The sequence below is a fragment of the Macaca fascicularis genome, chromosome 1 (genome assembly GCF_037993035.2).
Source record: "Macaca fascicularis isolate 582-1 chromosome 1, T2T-MFA8v1.1".
NCBI classification, from domain to species: Eukaryota; Metazoa; Chordata; class Mammalia; order Primates; family Cercopithecidae; genus Macaca; species Macaca fascicularis.
Window position 1 is genome coordinate 167,589,478 of NC_088375.1, and position 10,666 is coordinate 167,600,143.

General features: G+C 35.9%; 1 protein-coding gene across 2 annotated transcripts in view; it reads left to right on the plus strand.

Moving 5' to 3' along the window:
- C1H1orf141 (chromosome 1 C1orf141 homolog) overlaps nucleotides 1-10,267 on the plus strand; it is a 63,093-nt gene extending 52,826 nt beyond the window's left edge. For both annotated transcript variants that reach the window (XR_012418948.1, XM_045369200.3), the window contains 2 exons: nucleotides 6,020-6,089; nucleotides 9,004-10,267. Coding sequence is in view for 1 of the 2 variants with exons in the window: in XM_045369200.3 (XP_045225135.2) it covers nucleotides 6,020-6,089; nucleotides 9,004-9,028 (95 nt within the window). In the remaining variant the exon portion in view is untranslated. The remainder of the gene's footprint in view (nucleotides 1-6,019; nucleotides 6,090-9,003) is intronic.
- The last annotated feature ends 399 nt before the right edge of the window (nucleotides 10,268-10,666 follow it).

The window sequence follows — 10,666 nt, forward strand, 5'->3', positions numbered from 1 at the left end:
CCAACTTTCAACATGGCCACAGTAGGAAATACTTTTTATATTACACACACACACACACACACACACACACACACACACGGAGCAGAAGATTCAGCTTCCTAGAGTCCTAATTATCTCTCTTTCTCTCTGTCAGTTGAATTTGATTGTAGTATTTCTGTATTTTGTAAAGTAATTACTAAGGATCCAGATGATACATTCTGTTATAGTCTACTTCATTTTCTTAAATGCTGTTCAGGATACACTAAATTGATTTCACAACACAGGAATGGTTTGTAGCTCACATTTTGAAAAACACAGCTTAGATTACTCAAGATTTACTCCATTGAGCCGGGAAAGATACCAGCCTTCTTTGTAGGACATGGTTGCTTGGAAGGAGATAAGACTGGAGTGCTGTTAGTAAAGAAGGGTAAAAAATGACTGTGAAGTAGGCAACCTCCATTTGCTACATTATCCTTGAAGGTTCCATTCAGATGCCACATCTTCTCTGAAGTGTTCCCTGAAAGCAGTGACACGATGTTCTATTAGTTCAGCAAAGCAATCTCCCTTTAGAAAAGTTCTTAAGTCTCTCTAAGGAAGCATTTTATACTTTTTATCAAAGTCCCAAAGTAAGACTTCTGGGAAAGTTGTCAACATAAATACAAGTTCATCCTGGCCAGAATGAATAACACAAAAAGAAAATAGAGAAGAAAAACTTATTAAATTGAAACTGGGACATTTTATCCCTAACTCAAAGAAAATCTGTCACATATTACATTATGAAGCAGTTTGAAAGAATCTTCCAGAAGTCAGCGCACAATTCCATTTCTTAGGAGAAAAGAATAACCGTTGAAAGAGCCAATAGAGGATATTCTGAAAAAAATCCCCTATTATAACCACCGACTCCACTACACACACACACACATACACACACACACACAGACACACACACACACACATTCTCTCTCTCACATTCAACTTAAAGAAATAGAGTTTGTTATCAATGATAGGTCCGAGAAAGATGCGAAATTCTCCCCTTGGGATTCCTTTCCTCATTGTAAGTCAGCAGCATTCAAAGTCTGTGCTAGCAATATTTGGAGAGAAATATAATGATCATAACTTGTCACTTTTTTCTCTGGCTTCCTCGTATTGCTTTAGATGTACTCAGAGCTAGGGTAAAAACCTCCTAACTTGAAGGAGCAGGGACTTGAAAGGAGGGTTGATAACAGAAGAGACAAAATACAGTTTTCTAGGAACGATTTTTGGATTGTGACCAACGATAACTGCAAAGAAAAAACACAATTCCTTCAAATAGCCTGTGAGCCATGAGGCCCTTACTTGACTAAGTTCCTCCCTCAACTACCAAACTAACTTGCTTACCCCAAGAGAGAGATAAAAAAATGAAACCCAAGTGACACCTCACACATAAACAGAGTACCCACCACCACCACCACCCTGGGGTCATGAAAAGGTTTCACAAAATATACAGTGCCCAGAAACAAACTTCTCCACCATCTTCCAGGGCTACAGCTTCCTTATCAGCCTACTCAGTAGCTGAGTGCCTGAACTCATAATAAAAGGTAACGACATCTGGATTTACATGTTAATTTCTAAGGGGAGAGTTTAACAGTGCATAAGTAAACAGGGAGAACATAAAAAAATTTACATCTGTTGTTTTTGGACAAATAAATAAGCCCACATTTAAGTGATCTGATTCAAAGTTGAGCAGAAAGAAAAATAAGAACAAAGCATGGGACTTATGGAAAAATTCCATAGCGAAGAGAGGTCATAATTTAAAAAATAGCTGATGGTCACATTTTGGCAGAATTTGTTCCCCATGAACCAGGAATAAACTTAAACAATAATTGTTCTATATGCTGAAGGAGTTAAAGAAAATCAGAATTCTATGAAGTAAGATTTGGAAATGTAAAACATAATCATCAAGAATGAAATGATGCTACCAGAATTAAAAAATATTTTTAAAGAAATAGGTAATGCTAATAGGTAACTTAAAATTATGTTAAAAGCCTCAAAGAGTAAAATAAACATTGAAGTAAACCGAACTGAAATCCGAAAAGCAGTTTTGGAATATATACAGTGTGCAGTGTAAGGGGACAAAAATATGACCACATTAGACAAGATAGTATATTGAGGGAAGAAACCAGGTATCCAACACTGAGATAAACAGTGAGTTTGAAGGAAAGAACAGAACAAATCAAATGAATTGACTAAAAGGGGGTGGGGGGAAACTATCGGAGAATAATGGAAATACTCTATATCTTGATTTTACTTACATGAGTGCATATATTTATCAATGTTTATCAAACTGTTCATTACGTTAAAATACGTGTATTTTATTGTATGTAAATTATACCTCAATAAAGCAAAGTTAAAGAAAAAAACAAAAGGCTGACATGACAGAAGTCTAAAACACCAAAAATACGGTAGATTAAAATAACTGCAAAAAGCTTACACAAGTGCAGCAAATATTAACAATATTTCATTTAAAATACAAAATACTATTAGTTTTTAAAGACAATGCTGATTAAATACATAGCAGTTCATCAAATTCTGTGCTCATCATTGACTCCTGTATCCTACCATTTGTGTTTGTTTATTTTTTTTTGAGACAGAGTTTCACTCTTGTTGCCTAGGCTGGAGTGCAATGGCGCGACCCTGGCTTACTGCAACCTCCCAAGTAGCTGGGATTATAGGTATGCACCACCACGCCCGGCTATTTTTGTATTTTTGGTAGAGATGGGGTTTCACCGTACTGGTCAGGCTGCTCTCAAACTCCTGTCTTCAGGTGATCCACCTGCCTCAGCCTCCCAGAGTGCTGGGATTACAGGTGTGAGCTACCACACTCAGCCCCATCTGTGTTCTATTACATTTTTCATGAAGAGCATATGTTAGTCATTCTTTCAATGGTGACCTGTTGGCTGTTAACTCTTTGGATCCTTATATATCTGAAGTGCCTTTATTTTGCTGTCACTCTGGAATGACCGTTGAGTTTATGTAAATTTCTACACTGTAAATTACTTTTTCTCAGCACTTTACAGATAACTTTATTATCTTCTTGAATCATTCACAGATTAGAATTCTGTTCATAGTCCAATTGTCATTCTTCTATAGAATAACTGTTTTTAACTTTCTGGTAGTTTTAGGACTTTTCTCTTTATTCTTTATGATTCGCATTTTTAGTACAAAGTGTCTGGATATAGATGTATTCTGTCTGTCATCTTCAATCCTTGAGATACACGTCTGTCAGTTAGAATTATTGGTTATTATCTCTTCAAATATAGATTCTTTACCATTTCTGCTATTTTCTTCTTCCAAAGCTATTGGATAAATGTCCAAGACTTGCAGTGGGTTTTTCATGATTTTGAACTGTTCTTTCAGGTTTTTTATTTATCTTTCTATGCATTCTTGGTGAATTCCTCAACATTTTCTTTCAATTCATTAATTTTCCCTTTGCCCATGTAATCTAGATTTATATTTCTTACTTCCAAGATTTCCAGTTTTTAAAATATTGACCTGTTTTTATTTTTACCTTAGTCTGTTTTTATTGAATAATAGCTTATTCTCTAATGTATTTTTTTATTTATACCTTTGAAATTTCTAAACATATTTTATCAAATCTAAGATGTCATCAATTGACACTGTTAATTTAAGTATGACACTTGCTACTATACATCTTAAAATTGAGGTATGTATCTTAAGACGGCAAGGGTTTTCAGTTTATTTTTAGATTCTTCTATTTAATTGTATTGCTGACCCCCTTGTAGATTTTGTTTGCTGCCTTTCTTAGATTTATATTTTTCATATGTTTTATTATTATAATTTTTTTTTGAAACTGAGTCTCATCCTGTCACCTAGCCTGGAGTGCAGTGGCATGATCTCTGCTCACTGCCACCTCCAACTCCTGGGTTCAAGCAACTCCTGCCTCAGCCTCCCAAGTAGCTGGGATTACAGGCGTTCACGACCATGCCCAGCTGATTTTTGTACTTTTAGTAGAGGCGGGGTTTCACCATGTTGGCCAGGCTGGTCTCGAACTCCTGACCTCATGTGATCCACCCACTTCAGCCTCTCAAAGTGCTGGGATTATAGGTGTGAGCCACTGCACCTGGCAATATTTTTCATATGTTTTAGAATTTCAGAAGGTTCTCTCTCTCTTATTCACCACTCACTGTATGTCACTCTTTCCTTTCCAGAAGTTTTGCAGTTGCCATTACTCAGACCTCATGGCCCTCAGGCCAGACCAGATTTTAGAGTTGTGAATGGGATTCCTCTGCCAGGGTAATAATTGGGGATATGGCAGATTCAGTCATCCATCTCTGATGTGGTTTGACTTAGTTCCAGGTTAGCCAATCGGCAATGGAAAGAACTGATTTTTACTCTCCTTTCACAAGTCAGGGATCCTTAACCCAGCACCTTGTTTCAGTCAGTGGGCCTGTTTTTCTCCTATCTATCCCATTCCTGCAAATGGGAAAAAGTTGGATCTCCCTCTAAGTAGAAACTGAAGCCAACCATTTCTCACCACTTACACTGCTACAATCCTTATCGAGTCAACCAACAAGTTTATCTAGATAATAGCAACAGCCTCCTAACTGGTTACTCCATTGCTACTCTTGCCACCCACATTCCCCCTTCTCCCCACAGACCATCCATCTCTGAGCGAGCAGAGTGATCTTTCTAAAGTATAAATGAAACTACATTATTGTTCTGTTGAAAACCCTCCTAAGGATCTCTGTTGTAACCAGAATAATATCTTAACTCTTCACCATGGCTTATGTGACCCTAGATGACTTTGCCCTGCTACGTGTTTCAACCCATCTTACTCTGCTCTCCTCCTAATTCACCGCACCCGAGCAACACTGGCCTCTTTGTTCTTTCAGCATTCCACACTGACTTCACACTGAGACCTCCATCCACACTTGCTGTTTCCTCTGCCTCTTTCTCTTTACTCAGATTTCAGCTCAAATATCCCTTCTTAAAAGAGGACATCTATAGCCACCCTAGGTGAAGTACTATGTTTATATTCTTCCATAATACTTGAATGCTTCAAATACTTCCAAAGTATTCGAAATTATATTATATATTTATTTGTTGGTTGGTTTACTTGTTTTTGTTGTTGTCGGAGTTTTTTTTTTGTTTGTGTTTGTTTTTGTTTTTTGAGATGGGGGTCTTACTATACTGCCCCAGCTGGCCCCAAACTCCTGGCCTCAAGCAGTCCTCCCACTTCAGCCTCCTGAATAGCTGGGATTACAAAGGCACATCACCATGCCCAGCTGGTTTACTTGTTTATTGACCATTTCCTCCCTCTAGAACAGAGCTTCCCAAATAGTACTGTGGTAAACTGTTGTGCTTGGAGTGGGTTATAGGTGTGCTGAAATATTGATTCCTTGGCCATCAAGGTTGCTCAGTTGACCCTATGGTAGCCTACCCAGACTCAAGCATTTATTCCAGTATACTGTACAAATAATATAAATTAGTATGCTTGCAATTAAATGGGAAAGACTAGGAAGTACTGCACTAGAATATAAACTACTTGAGGACGAGGAAAAAGCTGAAACTGTTGCTAATAGCATGTGTGTGTAGAAAAATGCTGGAGTGGCCACCAGACATGTTTGGAAGAGATCAACCTTGGATGCTTACTTCATGCCACATGGCAAGATCTGTTTGATATCTGCAAGCTGTCTTCCCTCCCTACCAAGTGATAACCGTCTGAAGCTTCCTACTGGTTAATAGTGACGCCACATAACGGAGAGATTTGAAAATTTAGGGATGCCTTTCTTCCACAAAAAATCTCCAAGACCACTTTTATGTTTGATCTGTTTTAGCCAAATACTGGAGCTTTGATCTCAGTCTTTTCCAGTTCTATCTAGTTCATTCAAGAAATATTTACTGAGTAGCTACTACAGACCAGGCACTATACTAGGTGCTTTCCATATGTTATTTTAAATTGTAAAATATTTTGTGCAAGATATTTTCCTAAATGTCAGAATATCTATGTGTCTTTTATGAAAATCTTTTAAAATTTCAGGTCAAATTGAAAAAAAACCTAGAAAACCATTGGATTCTGTTGGTCACTTAGAAGCTGATAGAAATAAAAGGTAATTTATTTCAAAATACTTAGTATTTTGTTCTGTTTAATGATGTTTCTAATAGGACACATTTTATAATTGACCAGAATAAATTTATTCTACCTTATTGTTATCATTTAGTTCCATAGTACAATCGAACGGAGAGAAAGGCATGGAAAAATGAATAGAGGGAATACAATTTTTTTTTTTTTTTTGGTAAATGCACACATTTACTTACACTACAACACGGATGTGAAAAAGTAGCTTTTCTTTGGATAAAGTTCTCATTTTTCTCATGAACCCTTCAAACTTTATGTAGTGAAAAAATCATTAATCCAGTGTGTTTCAAACTTTGTTTGAATCAATAATGAACAACCACTTTAGGTTTAATTCAGTTTAAAAACTATATCCTGGCCGGGCGCAGTGGCTCACGCCTGTAATCCCAGCACTTTGGGAGGCCGAGGCAGGCGGATCACGAGGTCAGGAGATCAAGACCATCCTGGCTAACACGGTGAAACCCCATCTCTACTAAAAATGCAAAAAAATTAGTCGGGCCTGGTGGTGGGCGCCTGTAGTCTCAGCTTCTTGGGAGGCTGAGGCAGGAGAATGGTGTGAACCCGGGAGGCAGAGCTTACAGTAAGCCAAGATCGCGCCACTGCACTCCAGCCTGGGCGACAGAGCGAGACTCCGTTTCCAAAACAACAACAACAACAACAACTATATCCTGTCTCTGCCTGACCATACTACTCTATCCTCTTAACAAATGTGGGGCCACCCTGTGTTGGCATGAAGCTGCCCTGTGAAGCTTCTTTCAGAATCTCAACATAGGACGTTGCAAATACCTCTCTACCTTTGGTGTTCTCCTCAACCTACGTAATCATACAACTCGTCCCCACTCAAAATCCAAAGAGGTATATATATGACTCTCTTGCTTCCACTCCTGCTCTTGCTGTGTTCTCCCACAAACCAGGCAGGAAGGGATGATCTTGTCAGTTTGAAAGTCTGTGGGAGAGAGGTTGGTGCAGAAGTTGGCAGTGACTTCCAGGGATAAAAGGAGGCAGACAAGAACTAACAAGCTGCAATCAGCCCTATGAACATTGCCCTGAACTGTGTTTATTTTCAGAAAAAAATCTCCACAGATGAATGATTTTAATATAAAAGAAAACAAATCTGTCAGAAATTATCAATTAAGTAAGTATCATTCAGTAAGAAAGAAAAGCTTGCTCCCGTTGTGCTTTGAGGATGAATTGAAAAATCCACATGCCAAGATAATCAGCGTTAGTCCAACAAAGACAGTAACTTCTCACATGGTAATAAGCATATCATCTATCGTTAAGTAAACATGTGTAGTTATACAACTTACGGGAATCACCCATATATTTTAGTGACCAGAATCTTTGATAAATCCTTCTTACCTCTTGGTTTCATATTCCAAAGTGATAACAGCACTTAAGTTCTTAATGCTCTTTGCATAACCCCCAAACCACGCATTCCTTTACACTAGCTGAAAATTCAGTGTTTTTCTTTATGAAGAAGGCTTTATCAAATTTGCTTGGTTATAATAGAACTATAAAATAAAAAGGATTTTTTAAAAAATGACTGTAGCAATCTAGCAGAATGCAGTGGTGTGCACCTGTAATCCCTGCTACTCTGGAGTCTAAGGCAGGGGAATTGCTTGAACCCAGGCATTTGAATCCAGCCTGTACAATATAACAAGATCCCAGTTCTAAAATAATGGGACTATGACTATGTGTCCATTTTTCTAATAATCTGTTTTGGCTTTTTCAACCAGAAAGTGCATTTATTAAAGGCTATTTAGTAACTTATGCTCTCTAGAGAGGCAGTCTGGCTCGAAAGCTGTCTAGCCAGGAATCACCTAATTATATAGCCCCAGACTGCTCCACTGAGGCCCATGCTATTGTCACAGATAACAGTTTATAACTCCGATGCTGAGCAGGGAATACTCTAAGACATTTGCTACTGCTGTTGTTCAAAGCTAGATATAACTCCTACCACCCTCACTAGAATAGTTTTCCCAATATTTTTTCACAGTGCTTGCTTTCTCTGAACTGAAGACTTCATAGGTGTATCTGAATGGCAGAGCCTAGAGCAAATGCCTATGTCCTAACCGCAAAGAAGCTGACAAACATGGTTCTTGCCTCTACCTAAGAGTACATAGACTTATCAAGCAGAAAATGTCCTAAGGCGTTGGACAGACCAAAAACATTACAAACATCCATTATGATGGCTAAATAGGTAACATTGGCATCACCAGTGGATTGCAAAACTAGATCTTTGTCATCTTTCCAGTAATGATAGCAGACTTGGCTATTACTGTGATAAAAATGATCTATTCTCGAGTCAGTCTATTACTTTGGCTATTTTATTCCACAAATATTTATTGAGCACTTTTTAGGTGTCAGGTGTTAGGTGCTAAGTATTAGGGTACAATAATATCAGTTGTAGAGATAATTTTTAATTTTTTGAATTATTTACTAGAATATCCAGATTTGTAATTTTGGCCTGTAATCAGTTATGTCTCTTCTGAACTTTGACTCAATCCATTTTTTGGTATGCTTTTTAATTTCTAGAATATGGAAACCTAAGAAATGCCAGTACAACTACCCTATTTCTCAATGGCAGTACCTCAGATATTTAACAAATATATTTATTTTTTCATATTCCAATTTATTTCAGAAAACATTTAAGGTCAAAAGTTCAAGTTTCATGACTAACATCTCTATAGAATATTAAGATAAGAAGGATGTATGTTATATACAAGTACAGTATTTTCATATATTTGAATAATGCTACTGTTCATATTAAATATTTGTATGTAGTCATTTTTAGAATATTTTACAATTTTATTTACATGTTTTACAATATATGGAGCTTTCTTGACTCAATGAACTTACGACTAATTACTCTTTTCTTTAATCCACAGGAACAAAAGGACACAAATCCCATAATTTTCCATGACTCAGAATATGTACGAATGTTACTTTTGACAAAAAATAGATTTTCTTCTCATCCATTGAAAAATGAAAACAATTACCCACATAAAAGAACAAATTTTGTTTTAGAAAGAAATTGTGAAATCCTCAAATCTATAATTGGTGATCAATCTATTTCTCTTTTCAAACCCCAAAAAACAATGCCTACAGCACAGAGAAAAGATATACAGATCCCCATGTCTTTTAAAGTAGGCCACACAACTGTCTATGATAAACCAAAGAGGAAAACTAATAAGCAGACACCAGAAAACAGATCTTGGAATACACTCTATAATTTCTCACAGCACTTTTCTAGCCTAACAGAACAATTTGTGGGTTACCTTGATAAAGCTGTTATTCATGAAATTAGTGCCCAAACTGGAAAATTTGAAAGAATGTTTTCTATAGAAAAACTAACGAGCATACCCACATCCAGTGCCTCACCTGTCAAATGTTATTCAAAGCCTTTTAAATATATATATAAACTAAATAATGTAACACCACTGGATAATTTATTAGACTCGTCAAGTGAAATTTTAAATGCCTCATAAAATATCATGTATGCAACAATATTGGAGCAACAAGAAGCAAATATCCAAGTTCCAAAATTATAAAAGAAATTCTTATCCAAATAGTAATGTTCGAATTGATCATATAAGAAAGCAAAGCATAGACATTGGAATTACAAGTCAGCAGTCATCTGTTCAAGAACAATCAACATTTGTAGTAAATAATAGGACAAAATTAGGAAATAATTATCACCAAGAGGATCTAGTTCATGACTTTCTATTGTCTCAATTAGATTGCTCAATCATCAGCCTTTCTATACTAAACTCTGATTCAGGACCAAGAACAGTATAGTCTGACTCTGGAAATGCGCTGTTGGAAGCCAAATAACATCAATACTCTTTTTCTATAATTGAATATCAAATAAGACAAATTATCATTAATTTAATGAACGTGGAGTTAATTGTATATCAGCATTTCAGCAAATCATCATCAATAGTATTACATTAACAATTTGTGCAATTAAAAAGGCTTTGTAAAACTTTGAATAGTTTTTTATTATTGTTAGTAGATGTTGGAACTTCATTATTATATAATGTTTTTGCAAACTTTAACTTTTTTCTGAATTGTTAAATAAAAGAATAACTATCCTTAATCTAAAAATTTTTGGTAGCAAATCCTATAAGGTATTAAACATTTTAAATTATATTATTACATTGTTATTTTACTTTCTCATTAACTTGAACAGTATAAAGGCAAAATTCAATTTAGAAACAAGTTGCATTTTGAAAGTTTATTGGTAATCCATTTGTTTGGAATTCAGAAATGCATTTCACATAAAAATAATCTTGTAAGTAATAAATTCCAAAATTAAATAACAGAAACTTACTTAAAATTTAATCCCATAGAGCTTATATGAAAATGGTAAAAAGCAATAATTTTGTAATTCCAATAACTAAAAGAGAAAACTGAGTAAGGAAATAATTTTTCAATCTTGACTGTTACTACTTGAAGAAAAACAGATTGAATTAAATGCATTTAAGTTAAGAAAAGGCTTTCGGGGTCTTTTGGAACATTTTAGGGTGAGGAGGTAAACTGGTTTAGGTT